Source organism: Triturus cristatus, chromosome 12, assembly GCF_964204655.1.
Source record: "Triturus cristatus chromosome 12, aTriCri1.1, whole genome shotgun sequence".
In the NCBI taxonomy this organism is placed as follows: Eukaryota; Metazoa; Chordata; class Amphibia; order Caudata; family Salamandridae; genus Triturus; species Triturus cristatus.
Window position 1 is genome coordinate 686,760,298 of NC_140595.1, and position 22,601 is coordinate 686,782,898.

The 22,601-nt window shown below is 46.9% G+C and overlaps 1 protein-coding gene across 2 annotated transcripts in view; it reads right to left on the reverse strand.

The window, feature by feature from the left end:
* LOC146780095 (P2R1A-PPP2R2A-interacting phosphatase regulator 1-like) overlaps positions 1-21,895 on the reverse strand; it is a 79,133-nt gene extending 57,238 nt beyond the window's left edge. Inside the window, exon 1 of one of the 2 annotated variants that reach the window (XM_085637692.1) lies at positions 21,662-21,895. In XM_085637692.1, the coding sequence (XP_085493818.1) occupies positions 21,662-21,753 (92 nt within the window). In that variant the 5' untranslated portion in view covers positions 21,754-21,895. The remainder of the gene's footprint in view (positions 1-21,661) is intronic. The other variant, XM_085637691.1, reaches the window with a different exon arrangement.
* Positions 21,896-22,601: the final 706 nt, after the last annotated feature.

Genomic DNA, 22,601 nt, shown 5'->3' on the forward strand with positions numbered 1-22,601 from the left:
ATTTTCTTTTGTCAACTGGATTTTCCGAATTATCACATTTTCATGTTTTCCTCAGGTCAAGCAGGTTTCACAAATGCTTTCCATTATGCCTTCAACGGCAGCTTTCAAATTGGAATGAGTGCCTACCACAAGAAACACCTGATTTCCCCTGCCAGAAATGTCGTCCAAATGACCAGCAGTGGCCATGTGGATACATGATGTTTATCTCAAAGAGAAAGCTATGTGTCACACTTCGAGGGGTAAATGTGGATATTTATGACAACAGGAGCATCCCTATATAATGAGGTGATGATCTTTACCCTTCGTCTCCTTGCCAAGCGACACAATGGATTTTGGCCTCAATACAGTTGCGAGATTGCGTAGCAATCACAATCAACTCAAGGAAAAGCATTTCCTTCAAATCAATGGACTAAATTAGCTAATCACGTCTCCTTTCAATTCCCATAGGGAATTTAACCTGCCTGCATCCTATCAAGCAAATCTTGTGATGACCGGCATATAAGTAGGCAAATTACTTTAGAATATGAAAGGAGCTTGACACTGAACTCTTCCTCTGTAATTTCACAGCCATGAAACCTCACCTTCAATCTCTCGCCACAGTTTCACTGTCAGAGTCGATACGATATCAAACATATGTCTCTGTTTGAGGAGTGCCACCCTATGGCGTATGTGTGGAGGATAACATGGCTTCACTGCAGGGTGTCGGCTAAAAGCTGTGATATGCACCTAATGTCTTTGCTGTACCCCAGACTACTGCAAGGACCATGACAGAGAGATTATCTCAGAATTGCTAATCTGGGTAAAATATGAACACTGTGTGCAGATACTGCAATCTCTCTGAGCAAGGTCCACAGCACTAGCACTACAGAGGCTGGATTCTGATGAGCGAAAACCCTGGCAAGTCCGTTAGGTGTAAAACTTCTGAGAAGCTGGTCAAACAGTCAGGTTTCTGAAAGTATCTAAATCCAGCTATTAATGCGAACTCCAGTTTACAAATAGAAGGGGGATCACGCTTTTATGAATTTTAATAGGAAAATACACCACACCTCTTCAGTTCATACTTCGCATCAAGAGTAAATATGTAACCGTGCAAGAAGATTTGGTCTACACAAATTATATTATAACCCATCAATATACAATGTAAAGACCACCACAAGCTTTCAGTTTTCAATATATTGTTCTTCACATCAACTTGCATAGATTTCTGAAAGAAATTATATATTTTCTCTGTTGGGAAAAGATCTGGCTGTTGTGTGCCTTATGACAAGTGAGGTGGGTCTCTAAATCCTGATCCATTAAAAAGGCTGGCTAGCTGCCAACACTACCAAAACTGTTTACTCTCAGAAGTGGAACCATCAGAAGAGTTGCGAGAGCAAATTGGCCACACTTCCTGGAAGGCTGGAGTGGCCATCTGGTCTTGTAAATCAGCGTTCTGCTGTTCACGCCTGAAGCCGAGAAGGAAAAAACTCGAACTACGGTACCACCTCATTTCTCCCAGAGACAAGAGATTGAATAGCAAAGAAAATCAATATTTAACGAATTGTACCTCCATATGACACTTCTGCATTGTTTGTTCCATTGTGGTAATGTGCCATGGCTCATCCTCTCTGTTCAGAGGAGGTTGTAGTTTTTTCCACAGAGCCACAGACCTTCGACAAATTGAAGTATTTACAAGGACTGAAGGGCTGTCCTCCTGTCCGAATACATTTATTGGTCATCCGCACATGCAAAGCAGCGGATTCTCTTTAGGACCTCAGTGAAAGAAACACTGCAGGAGCATGAAGGAAAGTCCACTACCAACTAAGCAGCTATTTAATCAGATTAGTGTGCTGGTCAGTAGATCCTATCTCCAGGCTGTCACATTGGCTTTGTGCTTTCTTATTTCTTCAGCAGTCTCCCAAGCATCGAGCCTAACCTTAATTCAGTACTGACCTATGACAGCCCGAATCACCACAACTGGTTTGCCAGTTAGTAACAACTTTACTAACTCCTTGGAACTGAATCACCAAAGGTTTCAGATCACCTTATTCACATCTTCTAACTAGTGACTTGCATATTACATGATACTTCTAAGACCACATGTTCAAAACGTCAATATTGTCTGAGCCAAATCTTAACTGATTCCCACTACTCTTGTCAATGGTCTGTTAATGAAGTCGTGAATGTGACCTAAATCCTGAGACATAGTTGGTTCCTGCTTTTCTAACCGAAGAACCATTGTCATTTAACTTGTGACCTGATTATAGCCAGCAGAATGAACCACCATAGATACAAGATCTAGTGTGTGTTGCAGGAACCTCAGACCACACCAGCAGTATCCACGAGGACTCCTCATTTTGCTCTGTGAACAGAACTCTAAAACAAACAATTTGCTCATTCCATTACAACTTCTTCCTTAATCCTTTCTGGTTTAGTCCAAGGATTAAATTCGGTCCTTTCCACCTCTCTTTGACGCATCAGTGCTTCAATGGGTTCCATCCATTGCAGCACTATCAATAAAATGTGCAGAGTACAGCCAGTTGATGATTCGGTGATGTCAATTTCCTATGCACCACAAGAAATTCCTTCCATGAATACATAACAGAAAGCCACTGCACTGCACTTCTGCATCATAGTAGCAAAGCTCACTAGGGGCCCAGGAGACATTCATGTACATGCACGGGCAACAGTACTACTGTCTTACTGGATAAAGCAATTCCGTTTGCTTCTTGGGTCATGTGCAACTGATTTTCGATGTCCAAGAACTTTCTGATTTGCACAAGTACATGCACTGCCTGAACTCACTTTGCTACCTCTCTTCCTGTATGCCTCTGCGGTGGGGCTGTTTGTCACTTGAATTGAGGCATATTTCTATTCAGACAAAGTGCTCCACTAGTTTATCCCCACTCAAAAGGCCCAAGATTTTATGCTTCTATATCTCTCAGCAACCTTCCCGTCACCCCATGGATGCTGCAGCTTGCTGCTGCTTCTTGTTGGATGGCCAGAAAAGCCTGGCTCCAAGTCACCTTGCATTGGAAAGTATTGTGGGAGCAGCCAAGCAACTTGGGCATGGTCCCTACCACCATCCGACTGCATTGTGACATGATCCTCATCCCTAGCTGGCTAATCATTGGTGAGCCAAGATCCTACGGACTAATGGGCCTAGTCAGGGTGAGGTCATAAATGAGTGCTGGGTCTGTTCTAAAGAATTATTTAAGCTCTTTAGGGTCCTTTGCTAACAAGCCCCAACAGCTCCTCCAACCAAAGGGCCCTGGGCCTTTAGGTAAATGCAGTGGTAAATAACTGGCAAGGAGCCCTCTCCAACCCATTGATCCACTAAGCTGGCATTTTCGGGTGGGTGCTGGGCCGAAGGCAATCCAACAACACAGAAAATGTGAGAGAAGCAGCAAGCAGAGAAACAGTACACAGAAAGGGAGTTGCAAAGTAAGTAGAAGGGTATGAGAATGTAGGTATCCAATTTCTCTGGTCTCTCACTATTAGGACCAGGCCTATTGCTATCTCTCCATAAGGTTGTAGGATGTTCTATCTCGTCGTTTTTCAATTAATTTCTCTTTGATACCCAGATCATGAGCACTTCTTTCCTAGTTTACCTCTGAAAGGCGCAGGCCCTCTCAATCAGCCATTGACACTCTCGCTGCCATTCTCCCTTGTCTCCCATCAGCAGATCAGTCGTCCTGGTCCCTGGTTTCTAAAGGCCAAGCAGGTGCTCTCTTTTCACAAGGCTATGCACCATATCTCATTTTACTCTAGATTCCTCTTTTGGTCATTAGGAGTGGCATCCCGTGTCTTTCACTCGCTCCTGCTGCCCATCAATCCGTCTTCCTCCAATTTCTGAATTACTTTCACCCCAAATCTGTCTTCCATGCTCAGCCTCCGCCCAGAGTGTATCTTCCTGGGGGCTAATCCCAATAACATTTTTGCTCATAGAATGTACAAGTCAAGAATACTATTGAATATTCATAATACAATACGGTAAGTCCCACCCAGAAAGTCAAGTATAAACCTACCGTTACAGAGCAGTTATCAAGAGGTGTTGTTTCCTCAGACTTAGCAACAATAGGAAATCACTTTTTCAAGAAAGAGGCTTATGGAAGTAGTCCTTTTTCTTGGGAAAGGCCGGGAATAGTTTCTAGAAGAACCTAACAGGATTTCCAACTCATACTGAACAAGTCATCCAACTACTGCTCCGGAAGCTTGCAACACCATCTATAAAAGTGGTAGTTGTACCCTCCAGCACCACTTTGCCAGGGAAATGAGGGCACGCCTAGATGTCACATGATTTGCAGGAAATTTCACTACATAGCCATCTTAATTTTCACATGTTAAACCCAAAACAGACACGTTGTTAGGGGAGAAGGGTGCTTTTAGTTCAAACACCTCATTCCACCTTGAAGCCGTATTTCATTACACAACGTCTAGGTAAGAAAATGCCAATTGAGGGACTGGCATGATCAAGTTGCAGCAGGATGAGGGTTGCAAAGGGCGTTCAAATCATATCATATAGAACAGAACAATGTCATCAACAAACTCCGAAGTACAAGATTACGCCGAAATCCTGGTTAAAGGAGAGATGCAATGAATGGGATTCAGCAAAAGGTCTCACACGGAGTCTGTCTCAATGTATGAACGAAAGCTCCCTGGGCAAAGAAAGGCATTACAAATGTGTCACAGGAGGAGGAGCCTAGCGCGCACCCAAGATGGCCGCGTAGGTGCGAGGCTCCCGAGGACCTCCGCGACCTCCTGCATAAATCCTGACCGAATCCTGTCCTAGATGAGGGGACTGTGTTTGTGAACCCGAACTGAGGTGACGCCCGTTTTCCGTTTTCAATTCGGACTTCGGACACCGGCGGGAGCATCGATTAAGGTTTGCGGCCTTCTCCACACCGGCCCCCCGTACTGGAGTTGTGGGGCGATCCGGCGACAAAGTGAATAACAGCGGCGGGCAAGGCCGGGCGACTCGCGCACCCCGCGCTTTCACTTTCGCTTTTGCGCCCTCCTTGCTGCCAGGCGAGGTAGGGTCGCGAAGCGGTGTGCGGCGGTGTGGCTTCGTTGGGGTGCCCTGCCGGCCCGCCAGCTGCGGTCCGTCCTGCGGAGCGGTGGTCGCCCCCCCCCAGAGCCCTTGAACGGGATTGTCTACCCCCTTTTTGAGGAGATTGGCTCGATTTGGGGACCGCGACCATGGCCACAAAACAAGATGGCGACCGGGCTAAAGTGAAGTCTACCCGTCGTGGCGCGGCCCATCAATCCAACAACATGGATCGCTACACCCTCCAGAAGGGGTCTCCAGAGGCGCTGTGTAGGTCCCCTACGGGCCCGACTGATGCTCCTGCTCTGCCCACGGACCTGACCCTCCGAGACGTCATGGGCGCCATCGCCGAGATGAAGGCCTCGGTGGACCAGCGCTTCGACACTCTGGCGCAGAAGATCGACTCGGTCCTCGTGGACGTGGGCCTCGTGAGAGCCGATCTGTCAAAAACAAATGACCGGGTCGATTCTTTGGCCCACTCTACCTCGGGCCTCACATCTGACGTGGCGGCCCTCCAACAGGAGGTGCGCAGGCTTGGCCAGGCGAGCGCCCTGATGCATCGTCGACTGGAGGATTCCGAGGGTCGGGCCCGGAGAAACAACGTCCGCATTATCGGGGTGCCGGAAGGACGCGAGGCAGAGGCAGCGGATCTGTTTGTGGAGGACTTGGTCCTCACCCATCTCCAGCCTCGGGGGCTGAGTAAATTCTTTGCAGTGGAACGTGCCCACAGGGTCCCCGGGGGTAGGCCTAAGGCCGGAGCCCCTCCGAGGCCTCTCATCGCCCGGATTTTCAATTTTCGGGACAGGGACGCTATCCTGCAGACTTCCAGGCTACAAGGGCCGGTCAGACTTGATAATATGGATATAAATTTCTATCCTGACTTTACTCCGGCGGTCCAAAAGCAGAGACTGAGCTTTCTCGGTGTCAAACGTCGCCTACGGGACCTGAATCTCAAATATGCGATGCTTTTTCCGGCTAAGCTGAGGGTGGAGGTGGATGGCCGCACGCACTTTTTTGATCGTCCCGAAGCGGCCGGGGACTGGCTGGACACTTTGCCCGGGGATCGGGGCCGGGGGGGTGGGGGGGGAGCGGTTGGTGGGGAGGGCCCGCAGGATCAGGACTGAGGGACTAATGGTAGGCCTTGCTCGGGACTGTGTTATTGTCACCATTGACTGTTAGGGTAAGTTCCCCTCCTGTGGAGGTCGTGTGGGGTCTCTTGGGGGATCTCCCTCCTCCTCTGGGGGACTAGTTAGTTTTCTTTCTATGGGGCGACAGGCACACTGCACTTTGGGGGGGCTGTTTGGGCTCATGCAGGGGTGCAGGGTGGGGGGAGTTTTGTTGGGATGGGTGGGGTGGGGTGGGGTGTGGTTCGTTTCTACCGCAAGGCAAACCCTTCATTGTATTGATGTTTTTGAGATGCTCTCCGGGGGACAAATGATGGATTCTGTATGTGATGGGGGGTAGGGACCTGACTTTGTTGTCCTGGAACGTTAACGGACTGGGTGATAGGATTAAGCGGGGTGTGGTCCTGCAATATCTGAAACGGATTTCGCCTGATGTGGTCTTTTTGCAGGAGACGCACCTCATTGGTAACACCTTTTGTGCCATGAATCGGCGTGGCTATCGTTTGGTGGCCCACTCGGGCTTCACATCTGGCTCACGAGGGGTGGGCATTATGGTCAAGACCTCGCTCCCGCTAGAAATAGACGAGGTGCGCCATGATGAGAGGGGACGCTACACTGTCTTGGTGGGCAGAATGGAGGGCAAAGTAGTCGTCTTTGTCTCAGTGTACGTCCCACCGGGGTTACAGTCCACCACCTTTGCGGACCTGGGACGCCTCCTGCTTGACCTTCCGGGGGGGGCTTCTGGTGGTTGGGGGGGACTTCAATGCGGTGGCCTCTGGGACTATGGATCGCTATCCCCCTAGGGACCTCCCCCGGGCACAAGCGTGGCTGTCTGGCCTTTTGGACACACTGGGATTGGTGGACTGTTGGCGTCTAAGGCATCCCACTCAGCTGCAATACACCTTCCATTCGGGGGCCCATGGTAGCCTTTCGCGGCTTGATCATGTCCTTGTCCCTGCGGCCTATGCCGGGAGAGTGGGGGAGGTGCGCCATTTGGCGCGGGGTATTTCAGATCATTCCCCACTCCTGTTGCACTTTGATGTCTTCCCGAGGGGGGAGGGCAGGGTAGCTCCAATCAATGCCTGGTACCTGCGCGACCCCACTATTCGTGCGGACTTGATTAAATCCTTGCAACGGTATTTTGAGGAGAATGTGGGGTCTGTCTCGTCGGCCATCTCCCTGTGGGAGGCATTCAAGACAGTGCTTAGAGGGGAGGCCCTCTCCTTTATTTCCCATGCCCGGAGGCGCGCACAGGAGGAGGTGACCCGGGTGGAGGCCGAAATTACTGAACTGGAGGGTGATCTGGGGAGTGGGGTGACTGACGCTGCGCTGCACGTTCTACACCTGAAGCAGGCGGCATATAGGTCCCTCGTCACGGAGGCGGCCAGGGGCCTCAGCAGAGAGCAACAGGGGCGATTGTATGATGTGGGTGATAAGGCTGGCAAGTTGATTGCGTGGTTGGATAAGAAGGAGAGAGCTAGTCGTGTGGTCCCGCTGATTGAGAGAATGGATGGTGTACGTGTTACTGAGCCGGAAGGCATTGTCTCTTGCTTCGCGGATTATTTCCGCGAGGTATATTCCCCGGTTTCTCCCTGCCCGGAGGAAGATTCCCATGCCCTGCTGCGTGACATCGCGCTGCCCTCCCTCTCAATGGAAGACAGGGAGTTGATGGATGCCGCCCCCACCTCGGACGAAATTGCCCTCGCCATCCGCTCGGTCGCTTCTGGCAAGGCCATGGGCCCGAACGGTATTCCTATCGAGTTGTATAAACTGCGACCGGATGTACTTGCACCCCATCTCCGCGCAATGTTCCTTGCGGCCCACTCGCGGGGCTCCCTCCCGCCGGACCAGCGTCTGGCTACCATCGTGTTTATCCACAAGGAGGGGAGACCGCGAGACCGGGTCACATCCTACCGGCCTATCTCGCTCTTGAATGCGGAGCCTAAAATCCTCGGAGGAGAAAGCGATTCCCTTAACTTGTCAGTTTAGAGTTTAGTGGATACTTGTAATTTCATAGAGAGATTGAATACTGAATCAATGGTTCTATGTTATTACAACACTTTATTAAAAGTTATATATATATATACATTGTATTTAGTCATTGACCAAACACATACAATAAAATACAATCACATAAAAAAATTAATCACAATATAAAAAACAATCGTTCACGGAAATATGCATTTCATATTCAACAACAATGTAAGTGTATAATACATCACAATTATGACCAACCTAATAGAGACAGACATATACGTAAGACAAAAAGAGAGTTACTATTCTTTACGGATACACATCCAATTTGGACTTCAAAACATAGTTCCTTGATACACAGATATAATCAGTATTCAGTTTCTCTATGTTGGTCCTTGGATTGTGCCTTTCAAAAGCGTCGACGCGTTTCGATGGCCTCAGATTATTCGTACCATCTTTATCAAGACACCAATTTGTCTATCTCTTGACTTCGGTCCTAAATAAGACAAACATACATAGTCATATATAGTCTAAATATTATTTCATAATCTTTTTCTAACAGTGATTCAGACTCCTGTCTATTCTATGTAACATGCTATTCTTCTAGCACTTATTCAGATTGGGGGTGATCTATGGTAAATAATTTACCAAGACAATAGGGTTCTAGTTGTTTAGGGAAAAGATGAGAGGTTGATCCCTTCTCTGTGTAATGTCTAACGTGTTGACTAGTTTTTATTACTTGTCCATATCTTTCAAGGTTTCTATGTTGACCGTAAATGTTCAATTCTGTTTCTTAAACCCCCTTATGCCCCACTTTGTTCATCCTTAACTATGCTGGAATTCTATTTCTATTTTTTTAGTTGGGACACTAGTTGATGTAAGTATACCATCTTCCTTTATATATTAAGGTTCGTAAGTCTCACCTCTATTTATTATTGAATCAGGATCTGATTTTATTTTTTCGTTTGATAGAACCCTATTGTCTTGGTAAATTATTTACCATAGATCACCCCCAATCTGAATAAGTGCTAGAAGAATAGCATGTTACATAGAATAGACAGGAGTCTGAATCACTGTTAGAAAAAGATTATGAAATAATATTTAGACTATATATGACTATGTATGTTTGTCTTATTTAGGACTGAAGTCAAGAGATAGACAAATTGGTGTCTTGATAAAGATGGTACGAATAATCTGAGGCCATCGAAACGCGTCGACGCTTTTGAAAGGCACAATCCAAGGACCAACATAGAGAAACTGAATACTGATTATATCTGTGTATCAAGGAACTATGTTTTGAAGTCCAAATTGGATGTGTATCCGTAAAGAATAGTAACTCTCTTTTTGTCTTACGTATATGTCTGTCTCTATTAGGTTGGTCATAATTGTGATGTATTATACACTTACATTGTTGTTGAATATGAAATGCATATTTCCGTGAACGATTGTTTTTTATATTGTGATTAATTTTTTTATGTGATTGTATTTTATTGTATGTGTTTGGTCAATGACTAAATACAATGTATATATATATATAACTTTTAATAAAGTGTTGTAATAACATAGAACCATTGATTCAGTATTCAATCTCTCTATGAAATTACAAGTATCCACTAAACTCTAAACTGACAAGTTAAGGGAATCGCTTTCTCCTCTCTGGTTACAAGAACCTCATTTCCCTTGACATTTTAAGGGGTCCCTCTTATTTTTCCCTTGAGCCTAAAATCCTCGCCAAGGTGCTTGCCAACCGGCTGGTCGGCGTGGTGGGCGATTTGGTCCACCAGGACCAGTCCGGCTTTATTCCCCATCGCAACACGGCCCTTAATCTGCGGCGCTTGCACGGGGTGCTCGCGCGTGTTCCGTTCGTGCGGGAGCCGGCCATCTTGGCGTCCTTAGACGCCACCATGGCGTTCGACACGCTCGAATGGCCCTACATCTGGGCGATGCTGGCGAAATTTGGATTTGGCCCGGGATTCATCAGTTGGGTCAAATTGCTGTACTCGGACCCATTGGCACAGGTGGTGGTGAATGGTCGAGTCTCGGCCCCATTCGGGCTGGGACGGGGCACGCGACAGGGTTGTCCCCTGTCGCCGCTCCTTTTTGCACTGGCCTTGGAACCCCTGGCGGAGTGGCTGCGGTGGCACCCTTCTATCCGTGGTCTCCGTTGGACCCCCGAGTATGAGGACCGCGTGTCCCTCTACGCTGACGATATCCTTCTGTACTTAGCCTCCCCGCGCAAGTCACTGATTGTCCTGGACGATGTTTTGCGCTCCTTCGGCCGTAATTCAGGCCTTGTCATCAACTGGGCTAAATCCTGTGTCTATGTGCTTTCCGGGGAGGCTCCTGTCCTCCCTCGGGGTTGTCCGATCCAGATTGCCTCGCAGGGATTCCGATACCTGGGGTCTATATTACGCTGGACCCGGTGGCCCGCTACGAGCGAAATTTGCTTCCCCCCCTCCAGCGCTTGAAGGAGGACGTCGCGCGCTGGCGGCGCTTGCCGCTCTCGCCGCTCGGCCGGGCGGCATTGTTCAAGATGATGTCATTGCCGCGCTTTCTGTACGCTCTCCAGAACACTATGGACTTGGTTCCGGCGCGCTACTTCCGTGAGGTGGAAAGCTTGCAGCGCCGTCTGTTTTGGGACGGGAGGCCGCGTATAGCTCTGGCAAAATTGACGCTCCCGTGGTACGACGGAGGGATTGCCCTCCCGGATATTAAGCGGTATTACTGGGCCTCCCAGTTAGCTGCAATTAATCACGGTTTCTATGGGCCCGCCCTAAATCCGGCATTTGAAATGGACAAAATGCTCCTGCCCGGTGGCGACTACAATCGAGCGCTCTACACTAGCGTGCCCGATTCCCGCTTGACGGGACCCACGCGTGTCATGGTGCGAGTATGGCACGCGGCTAATGCAGCTATGGGATGGAAGGACCGTTTGACCCGAGCGTCACCGTTGTATGCGTCGGAGAGGCTGGGCTCTTTGTGGACCTCGAAGGGCTTCGAGAGGTGGGACATGATAGGCATCAGTACAGTGGGAGATCTCTGGACGAGGGGAGGATTCAAAACATTCGAGACGCTGCAGGCGGAGTTTCAGCTGCAGGGCAGTGAATACTTTCGCTACCTGCAGATCCGTCACGCACTGGGTTCCGTCTTCCCAGACGTGGCCTCCATCCCGGAGTCCTCCCCCCTGGAGGATAGAGTGCTAGATGGCCACGTTCCGGACAGTACGATCTCCCTCATTTACAAGAAATTGATAAATGACCGCTCAGGCTTACTGACTGGCCTCCGCGAGGCTTGGGTTGCCGATGGGCTGGAGTTGGACGACGAGGACTGGATTTCCGCGGTGGCCTCTCCGAAGGAGGTGGCCATCCCGGCTCGCCTTCGCTTCGTCCAGCTTAAGATACTCCACCGGGTGTATATGACGGGGCCAAGGCTTCTGCGTATGGGCTATGCCGAGGATGGATTGTGTAAGCGTGGGTGTGGTGCTTTGGCGACTTTTTTGCACATTCTGTGGGAATGTCCGAGGGTGGAGCGATTCTGGCGTGGTGTGCATGAGGTCCTGCGAGCGGTCACGCATGTCGCGCTGTTGCCTGAAGCGAGGAGATGCTTGCTGAATGTGTGGGAACCGACCGATTACTCGGTTCCGCAGACGCGATGGGTGACTCTGGGATATATGATAGCTAAACGTGACATTGCTCAACTGTGGGGATCCCAGAGGCCCCCGGCGGTGTCAGCCTGGAAAGAACACATGGATTGGTGCATGTTCCGAGAAAAGGTGGTGTATGTGGCGCGGGGTAAGCCTGGGGCATGGGTGAAGATATGGGGCCCCTGGAACGCCTACCGCGGGGCTATTTGCGAGCCGCCGTCGTTGCCTCCCACTTCACCAGCTCCATCCCCCTAGTTGACCCCCTCCCTCAGCCCCGGGCACATTGTCCTCCCAGTCCCGGATATGTTTCCCTTCCCCTCTCTGGATTTCTTTGGATGGTTGGGGTCCCCCACTGGAGGAGCACGTGTCGTCATTTTCGATCGCGGGTTGCCTTGCGGGTGTGGTTTTATGTTGTTGTGTTGTATAAAACGAAACCGTATTGTGGGCTCAGAGTCATGTGGCCTACGTTGTTGATAACTCCTGCTTTATCGTCTCTGCAAAGTCAGGTGCCTTATTGTATGTATGTCATTTGCCTCTGTCACTTTAGCGGCCGGCCGGAAGGTTGTAGGCCCATACTTGTATATAATTGAGATTGCAATAAACGGTTTCAACAAAAAAAAAAAAACAAAAAAAAACAAATGTGTCACAGTCTGCCACTGAAACAATGGTAGTTGAATAAATATTTTAAAGGATACTTACGGCCACAACATCCAAATTGTGCTGGTATTACACACCCTAAGAACACTTACTACTAAGGTCACACCCTGACCTATATGGAAAGTGGATGACAGCAAAATAGGATGAATTCCAGTAATCTGAAAAATCCTAAAATGCACAGGGGGCTGTAAAATATATACCCATGTGACTGTATCACAAGAACTGGCATACAATCTTCTCTATGACCCATACTTCCAGGTGGCAAACGCAGAGTTCCACATGTCAGCCTTATCTATCCCACCCCTCATACAATCCTTAATTCAAGCTTTGGACTGGAAAGTCCCGGGGCGCATGCCATTGTGATCATTTGTTTATGTGCAGGAGCCACTGGTGTCTTCTTATTTTTAAAGGATATGGGTTTTTGTTTTAAAAGAGTTTAACTATTTTCATCAACTATAAATAGTACTTCAAGGAGTGGAGGTGTAGTGACCCAGCACTCAGCATTCTACAAAATCCTAAAATCTGTAAACGACTGAGTCCAGAACACCAATTGCACTTCCCAGCAGAATGGCTTAAGACGTTTCCGCAGAGTTTCTATCAGAATTTATGAACAATTCTTCTGTGGTTGCTTTGGATGGGATTTCATTCAATACAAACTTTAATTAATTCTTTAACAAGGTTTTTCAAAGTTCTCTATTTTTCATCATTTTTTATAGACCGTTTGTGTTCAAGACAAATTACTAAAAGTGCTCCTCAACTCCGCCTTTGATGGTCTTGATCATGAAAGAGCTCTCATGCTGAGGCATTTCTGTGCTGCTCTGCTTATCTTAGTGGGGTGATTGTATAAAAAGCCCTCGATCATGAGCAAAGACCAAACCCCTATCCCCGCGGATATGCTTTTGAAAGGGTACGGAGACAACTGGGACTCCCTTTAACAGCCTGACATCCAGGTCCATTAATTGGTACCAGGTCTGACTGTTGTATATTTAGCACTCATGTACCATGTGTTATTAGTAGTTTTGAAAGAATAGTAAGTAGATGAAGGAGAATTAACATTGTTGGAACCAGCAGACACCATTGTTGGTAACATTTTGAGAACAAAAGGGTTGTATTGCTCCTGGGGCACCCACATGTTGACCAAAAAGTGCCCAGAGCAGGTAGGGACCCTGGGGCGAAAGAATTTTCCACCTGTGCTAAACAGCTTTTGAGCTGTTGCCATCTAACAATTTCTCAGGATCACTGATCATGAGGCTTCCGGTATACAGAGACCTCAATGGCACTATAGAACCTGTTACCTGCTACTTATGGAATACTCTTCTGGTAAGACTACCCGATATCTCTAGATCTAATTGCGAGGTTCCACCAACCCATGGGCTCCACAGAAACTGCAGCTAGAGTGCAGTTGTGATATACTGGCCAATTTCTTTATTATTGAAGCTCCTATCGGAAACTCCGAGCAAAGGGAAGCTCCAGAGTACATGTGACATGAAAACACTCTGCAGGCATAGCTCCCAAATTCTCAGTTATATAAAAAAAAAAGCTTTTTAAATCCTAGTTTATTTGGTTCTTTTAGACATTTCATCCAAATACCAACACCAGCAAGAAAATGAACTGAGCTGCGTTGGGAGTCTTTACCAAGCTTCCAAAGGCTGTTGTACTACACCTTTCTGGTGCTCACATATTCAATGCATATCTGGTTCTACTATAGGATGTTTGTAAAGGAATAACGACTCCCCAACAACACCTGAGTGTTTCTGGGCAATGCTGGCAAGTACAAAATATACGCAGTAGCTGCAATTCTGTTTATGTTGTATTGTGTAAGCTCGATTTGGGAATTGTTTTTCAGGGAGTGTTTTCTAATATGGATTTTAGTTTTGATTGCTGCAGTGCATTATTACGTGGTGATATTTAGAACCAAGTATTAAAGAATACCTGTGGCTGGACAGTGACATTTATTAACTGTCATTTGTCTGTTTTAGGTTTCCTCCGAACCAAACCTTCTCATCAATTTCTTTCAGTAGGTTATGAGTGCTCAACCAGAGCTACCACTCAATAGTCAAGGAAACTTTGAGAGTAGTGACTAACCTTCACAGGCAATTCAGTTCCTGGTGAGAAACTCATCACATCTCTGAATCTGTCCAGTGCTTCATATAAACCCCAGGGCCCGGAGAAAAAGCTGACACCCAAACTATGGCCCTTCCTTGGCTGGTGATAAGGTTCTGCAGTCCAGTCTGGGAGAGGATCACACAAGTTGGTAGTCATGGACGTCCTCAGCCCTTCCTAAGGGCTTTACTTCAAACTTATTGTAAAAGTATGTAGTCAAGGCTCGTCTGTCCCATTCCTCTCTATTGCCTTACTTTAGACTGGGGTAAACATAGGGGATGGGCGTGGGTCACAAAATGCTATAGTACAGCTGTGCATCTTCCTTCTTTGCACTCCTTACTTCAGCAGTTCAGTCTGATCTATATTGTATACCCTGGGTGGAACAGGGGAGTTCTCCCAGTTTCGGCTAATCATTTTCTCTGCGCACCTTATCTTTGATCACTCTCCCTACAGGTTTCTAGGAGTCCCACAAGGGTCTTCAGTATCTCCGACACACTTCTTTTTTGAAAGATGCAATAGAGGGATTAAGTCTAGTTTCTGGGGGTAGAGCATTCCAGATTTTGGGCGCCATCCCTGAAAAGGTTTGGTTATATGTTTTCTTCTTGTTGAATCTTTGCTGTTTCAGTAGCAGGTTTTTAGCACTTCTTGAAGATCTGACCCCACATGAGAGCGCCAGTTTATGTGCGAGATAGTTGGGTGTGTTGTGATGAATGGCTTTATGTGTCATACATGCTATTTTGAAATGAATTCTGGCTTCAAAAGGTAGCCAATTAAGGGATTTTAGGTTGCGGGATATGTGGGAGCTTCTTTTCGGGCCAGTGATAAGTCTCGCTGCGGCGTTGATTGAGGCTCTTAGAGGGGCCGTTGCAGCTCTGGGCAGGCCGTAGAGAGAGACACTCCCATAATCCACTCATGGGACGACTAGAGCTTGTACTGCCAGCTTGAAGTCTTTTTCCGGCAGGAAAGGTTTCAGCTTTCTCAAAGTATCTGAAAGTTTGCTCCTTTTATTGCGTTGCTGATGTGTTTTTGCATATTGAGGTTTCTGTCCAGTGTTATTCCCAGCGATTTCACTGAATCCACGATAAGAGGTTGGCAGTTTAGTGTAGTAAGGTGTTTGATCCAGCCTTGCAGTATGGGTACTTGGGCGGGAGGAGCGATTAGGAGGAATTCGGTTTTGAGGGCATTCAGTTTTAGATGGTTTTCTGCCAGCCAGGTCTGAGTTTTTCCGAGAGTTGTGTTGAGCGATTTGATGTCTTCTAGGGTATGGATCTTAAGGTATAGTTGTGTGTCATCAGCGTACATGTGATATTGCACTTTAGACGAGTAGAGAATTTCGGTGAGTGGTTCCATGAGTGGGTTGAACTGTGTCGGAGATAGTGAAGACCCTTGTGGGACTCCTAAAGTGACTGGGACGGGTTTGGACAGGGAGTGGTTGACCTTGAATCGTTGTGATCTGTTTCGGAGAAACGAAGTAAACCAATTTAGACCTGATCCCGATAATCCCATTCTGTGTTTCAGAAGGTCTATCAGGTTATCGTGTTTGACGGTATCAAAGGCAGAGGAAAGGTCTAGCAAGATGAGTAAGCAGGCTCCGTTCTGATCTAGGATTTGTAGAGCATCGTCAATTATATGTGTCGAGGCTGATTCAGTGCTGTGACTGGCACGGAAAACTGATTGGTATTTGTTGAGTAGGTTAAAATGTTAAATATGTCTTATCAGCTGGAGGTGTACACATTTTTCTAAGAGTTTGGCCAAGGTAGGGATGTTGGATATAGGGCGGTAATTGTTTAAATCCGCAGGGTCAGCCGTAGGTTTCTTTAGAATGGGGGATACCTGCCCGGCTTTGAGGGTGTCGGGGATGTAGCCTTGGCGTAAAGTTATTTATGATCTTGGTTCAGAGAGGTAGCAGCAGCGGGGTGAAGTTTTTTACGACGCTTGCTAGGAGAGGGTCAGTGAAGTGATTGGCAGGGTTCAGGGCAATAAGCTGATCTCCATGTGCGTTCAGTTGTTCTTAGGGATCGTCTGTCCTCGTTGAGTCTTCCATTGTACCAAGGCTTAGAATCTTTTGTGGAGACTCTCTTTAGTTGAAGGGGGGGCTACCTCATTTAGTATCAAGTTCATGGAAATGAAGTAGTGGTTGGTGAGATCATGAACATTGGATATCCCTTCGGGAGGAAGAAGTAGGTTATAGCTGGAAGTTGTGATTATGGTAGGGTCAATGTTATTCACATCCCTCTTCCATACTTTGGGTCTTGTGGGTTGAACCGAGTTAAGATTCACTGTTTCATTATGAAGAAGGTGATAATATGATGATCGGACCAATCACATGGATGGATCGTATCTAACTGGATGGACTCAACTTTAGAAATTACTAAATCAAGGATTGATCCTTTATCGTGTGTAGAGCTGTTACAAATTTGGGTGAGGTCGAGGTCAGAGAGGACGTTTTTGAGACTATTGACCACTGCATCATTGGGGTCATTCCAGTGGAGATTGAGGTCTTTGAGAAATATTTGGGTATTTTGATGTCCGGCATCAGAAGAGACTATATCCATGAAATGTTCGGCAAAGGAGAGGTTATCACCTAGTGGATGATAGAGGGCGTGTAGAGAGCATACTGGTTTGCCACTGCTAGTGATGTTGAGGCATATGTATTCACAAGAATGAGGTCGGCTATGTCGGCTGCGTGTCTTGAGGCCGATCTACAGTTTAGGAGTATACACTTAAGACGGGGCGTGATGTGGGATGTATTGGGTTCCTGAATGAGGGGAATTTGTCTAAGGTTGTATTCGATGATGCCTTTAGGGTTGTGTTTAATGGGCCTTTGAGTGTTAGGGGGAATGGTTGGGATTGGAGCCATTTTGGGCGGTTTGTCTGGAGACATCGTGTTGTGAGGTTTCATAGGATTGGAGTAGAGAGTAAATCTGCCTCCGATAGCGGATTAGTACTGCGGATTGGGCGGGTTGATTTATTGTGAAAAGGAACTGATTTCCACCTGGGGGTCGAAAATTTCGAAGTGACTACTCAGTGGGTCAGGTGCAAGTTTGATTTAGTCTGTCGTGCAAATCTAGTGTACCAGGGTTGGCTCAGAAGAGCCTCAGATAAAGCTTGTAGATCTTCTTTGATTTGCCGTAACAAGAGTATGATCTCGTTAAGTCTGGGGTCTGAAGAGGGTGGGAGCAAGATTAGAGGATTATTTAAGGGTGTGGGAGGAGTGCTTACGTCCAGTAGGTGGTAAGCGGGAGGCACTTCTTCTGAGTTGTTGTGGGGTGTCCTATCTGGTTCCTCTCCAGATCGGGGAGTTCTGTATATCTGGCTGGTCTGCCCTCTTCTTTATGGAGATTGCCTCAGATTGACGTTCTGTACTCAAAAGTATACGATTAGCTCCCTGATCCATACCTCAAACTGGTTACCATAAAATTCTGTAAACCAGTCCAGTCAACATTTCTATGATCCTATTATCAACTATGAATCACAGAGTTCTGCAGTTGAGGCATTTTCATCCTTCTCTCAAGGCCATACACCCTGCTGCATATCAAACAGCCCAGCAGTCCAGGTGTCTATATTTTTCTCTATTGTTTTTGCCTCCGCATAGTGAGCATGGCAGAGTTGCTATATCACTCCAAAGCATGAGTAAACCATATATACAGTTATTGGCGTTCTTTTAACAAATAGCTGAGTTCTGCACTGTGGAGTCTTTGCTTGCATCAACTAGACTAACACATCTGATTTTTTGCAAAAAGGAAACAGATACAGGGTGCTCTACTGACTTTAAGCATGGACATGAAGTATTTGGCTTATGCTGGATTGTCCTCCGCTCTATGGTTTTTTAACTGAGGCCAATAACTAAATCTAATCCGAGACTATCCACAACAGAGGCCGGTTATCACAGAATTCAGTACGTGAGACTTATCTAGCCCACCTCTCAACTGTCCTCTCTTTCAGGCTGGGGCTAGAATACTGCAATGCATGTCATCATGTTTTTCTTTCTATGCCCTTACCACAGAATGCTGGCCACATCATTCTATATTCCCTTTCTCAATGTCCCTAACTCAGGTTGTTTTCTGTTGCATTCCATCTCTCAGGAATGATGTTCTTGATGTGCAGGAAAGATAAATGAGCTCTCTACTGGTCCACACCAGCAAGCAGAATATGCAGCCGCTGCTGATGGCAAGCAGCACAGAAACACAGATGGGCTAATTCATAGAATTTACCTTGGATCCCAGTTCCCTCTCAAATTTCAGACTCTTACCAGTTTCCTCCTATCCCAGTACTCCTTACTGGGCTAAAGACAAAACTACAGGTCACAACATGGCACCCCAATTGACCCGTTCATGTTTGGCACCTTCAGGCAATCCACATTCTGAAGCTGGTGGTTTTGCTTTTCCAACTATACTGATAGAGGCTCAAGTCGCTGTACGCCAAAGGCTTATGGTGTCACGCATTATACAGACTGACCTGGGAGCTATGGCCCAAAAAGCAGCGAGCTAGAACAGTTCCACTGACTGAAGGCCAGTGGGAGAAATAATGGCGACTAGGTCCCTTATCATTACGTTTAACAAAACTTTGTACTGTGAGATGAAACTACAAAGGCCACATCTTTAAAGCCAATACATCACATACAAGATCCTCCCTGGATACTGCCAACAACCAACTGAAACAACTATCTGAAGTATTTAAGGAAGCCAAAAACCCTCTCTCTAACCCCTCATCCAAGGCATCCGTGGTCTTATGCAATAACATTGCAATGTTCTTCACCAAATAGTCGTAAAAATTAACATCTCCCTTCTGCTCAAACTCATCAACATCATCGAGCAGATACTGTTTTTCAAGGCACTGCAGTCATTGTCCTTCCTCCTCCTCCCCAATCTCAGAGGCCAATCTACTTCTAACTCAACCCTCTAACCATCTTTGCAACACCACCCCGGACCCCATCTGCAAATCCCTAGCTAAACTGCTTCTCCCCATCTGGACAATCTTGATTAACTCATTACTGCATCAGAACAGGTTACCAGGCGGTTTAAAAAGGGATCAAATATCTCCTCTCCAGGAGAGAGAAAAAACAACCACTGGACCCTTACGACTTTAACAACTTCCACCCAGTATCCACCCTGCCTCTCCTAGACGAAGTTGCGTAGCCTCCCAACTGTCATCCCACATCTAGGATAACAACCTCCTTAACTCCCTCCAATCTGGATTCCATCAGGGCCACAGTACTGAGACTGCAATTCTGCAGATTGTGGACAATGCCCTCTGCATCCTTGACACAGGTAACTCCTGCCTCCTTTACTCCTCGACCTCTCTGCTGCGTTTGACACAGTCAACCATGAGTATTTTTTAGACACCATGAAGTATTTTATGGATATTTAATAGTGTTGTCCTTCAGTTCTTCACCTCATATTTAACAAACTGCTCCTAAATTGTAAAAATTGGTTATGGTGTCTCAGATCCCGTCAGCCAGCAATAAGAGATGCCCCAAGCTTAAATTCTCTCCCCAACCTCTACCTCGAACTTCTCTGCGCGATCCTCAGGAGTCCTCTTCTACCTATATGCCGACGACACCCAAATCTACCTGAAGGTCTCATGCCTGGAGGACTTCACCTGCCTATACAACTCTCTGAATAGAATTGGAGTTTGGATGGCAAACAAACAACCACACCAAACTAAACCCGGTGAAAACAACATTTCTTCTCATCTCTCCAAAGAAGCATTTTCGATCCAAGTCTAGAAGATCTCCGCCCGGAGATTGAATACCACCCCTCCATCATTCAGAATACCAAATCTATTGGTTTCACCCTCAACAGATTTCATTACCTCCAGAGCCATTATCTCCACCATGGATAAGTGCCCGGTTCCTGCTAAGGCTGCTTTGGGAAATCAGGAATCTCATCCCAGCACAAGACCTTAAATCTGTTGTCCAGGCACTTGTGCTCTCCAGACTAGACAACGGAATTGTACTCTTTTCCGACATTCCCAAAGTCCACCTAGGTCCACTCAGAAAAGGCCAGCAACCTACTTCCTGACAGGTCACAAAAAATTCAATTACATCTACCCCATTCAATTCTTCCTTCAGTGGCTTCCCATAGAGTCAAGTGCTCAATTTAAAAATGTCTAGACCACTCAAACATCTTCACTCCTCTTTACCCTTGTACTTCTCTGAGAAACTGAAAATCTCAGGCTCCGGCCAACATTCAAAGAACGCTCAATTGCACCTCCTCGAACCACCCACCTTCAAGCACAAGCGATACATGAACCAATCCTTCTCGGAAAGCACCACAAGAATCTGTAACTCCTTCCCACTGAGCCTTTGCCTGACTGCGTCATGTCTCCTTCAAAAAAGACCTAAGAGCTTTTCACTTAGAACGACACCTGGCATAAACCGCTCCTACCTCCTCACGCTCCCTCCAATCGCATACCAACCTCAATCTGCACTTTCGATTCATGATCCTTACATAGTACTGTGCTGTCTGCTTTTCAATGTTATGTCCTGCCAAGAATGAATGTGTGATGGCTAACCTTGCAATCACTCCACTTTTAATGTACATGTGTATTTGTTATTGATATGTTCTGGCCTAATTGTGAAGCACTCTGATGCCTCTGGTCCATCTCAGCACTACATAAATTCGCAAAAAGTAAATAAATAGGTGTCACATATGGACACTTGTCGGCTGTGGATTCTATGATCACTGCCTGCTTGTTGACCAAGGAGTTCTTTAGCTCAGATCGTTCTCTCCCACTTCCTCTCTTTGAGCCTCACTTTGGGATGCAGCAATCCACACTTATCTATCCTTACTTAGAAGGCTCTTAGGGATATTCAGCATGACACTATGAAGCTGGGGCAGGTCTGCAAATCAATGGTGCTAACTCAAAGCTGGTAGTCAGAGCGGTCTGTAGATCAAGCTTCTCTTTTCCGGTCTTTCTCATATCAATTTGGGGCCCATGCACCATGGTTTTGTGTTCCAAGCTTGTCTCCACACCTCTCTATGGTCGCCACATCACTCAGACTAGAGATTCTTCACTGTAGCTCATTATTCTAGTCACGTCCTCTCTATGGTTCTTTACTCAGAACATCCCGAGTTAGGAAGTCTAGACTTCTCTCGCCCAAGTCACCCCTCATTACTCTACAGTCCTCACCTTAGGCTGGTGATCATGGGGGCACTGTTGGACCTGCGCAGAGGCACCCCGCCCCCCGCGCCTGCGCACTGCTCCACCTCCATGCGCTCCATGGCGCGGCCCGGGAGGGGGTCAGTGCGGGCCGGGCGCGGGCTTCTCCGAAGCCTGCGGAGAGAGGCTGTGAGGGCTCAAACATCGCATGGAGAGCTGGATACAGCGCCACCTACCAGCTAGTACAATGACACTGCGCATGCGCCAAGATACCTTGCTCCAGTAACAAACTGCGCATGTGCTGTTAAAGAACACCGTGGAGGTGCACATGCGCTGTTTAAAGGGGAGTGTAGTTGGGCCGCTCCTGCGCAATAATACCAGCTTGAAATAGATGCCGGGGTTCGTTCTTTTGAATCGCATCTGAGAGTTGTAGCTGCTTACTGCACAAACAGGCATTGGCAAAGCCATTAGGTCTAGCGATGGCCACATTATTTTCGCTTTCGACTCACATACATACATGCCAATACCCCCGATTCGGGCGGGAAGCTCACGATTTTTCACGTTAAAATGGCTTTGTTTTGGCCGTATCACGCCTGAAATTGCTTTGGTTCAATAGACGTCTAAGGAGGAAATACATTATCCCGATTTTTTTTTATCCCACTTTTTTCCTCTGCTAGAATGAATGTCAGTGTTTGTTTTTTAATTCCTATATGTCTGATGTTGCCTGCTGTCCTCTTATCTTTGTAAAGTATTGTTTTGTTTTAACATGATTTTTGCAAACAAATTTTGTTTGGGGAAGCTCTTATTGAGAAAGAGATGTTAGCTACTGTCTGGGCAATGGAGAAGTTTAGACAGTTTGTTTGGGGGACAAAATTCACACTGCGTACTGATCACAAACCCTTGCTAAAAGTATTAACATTTGAGGGCATACTAAAAGCTACTCCCAGACTAGCGAGGATGAGTTTAAAGT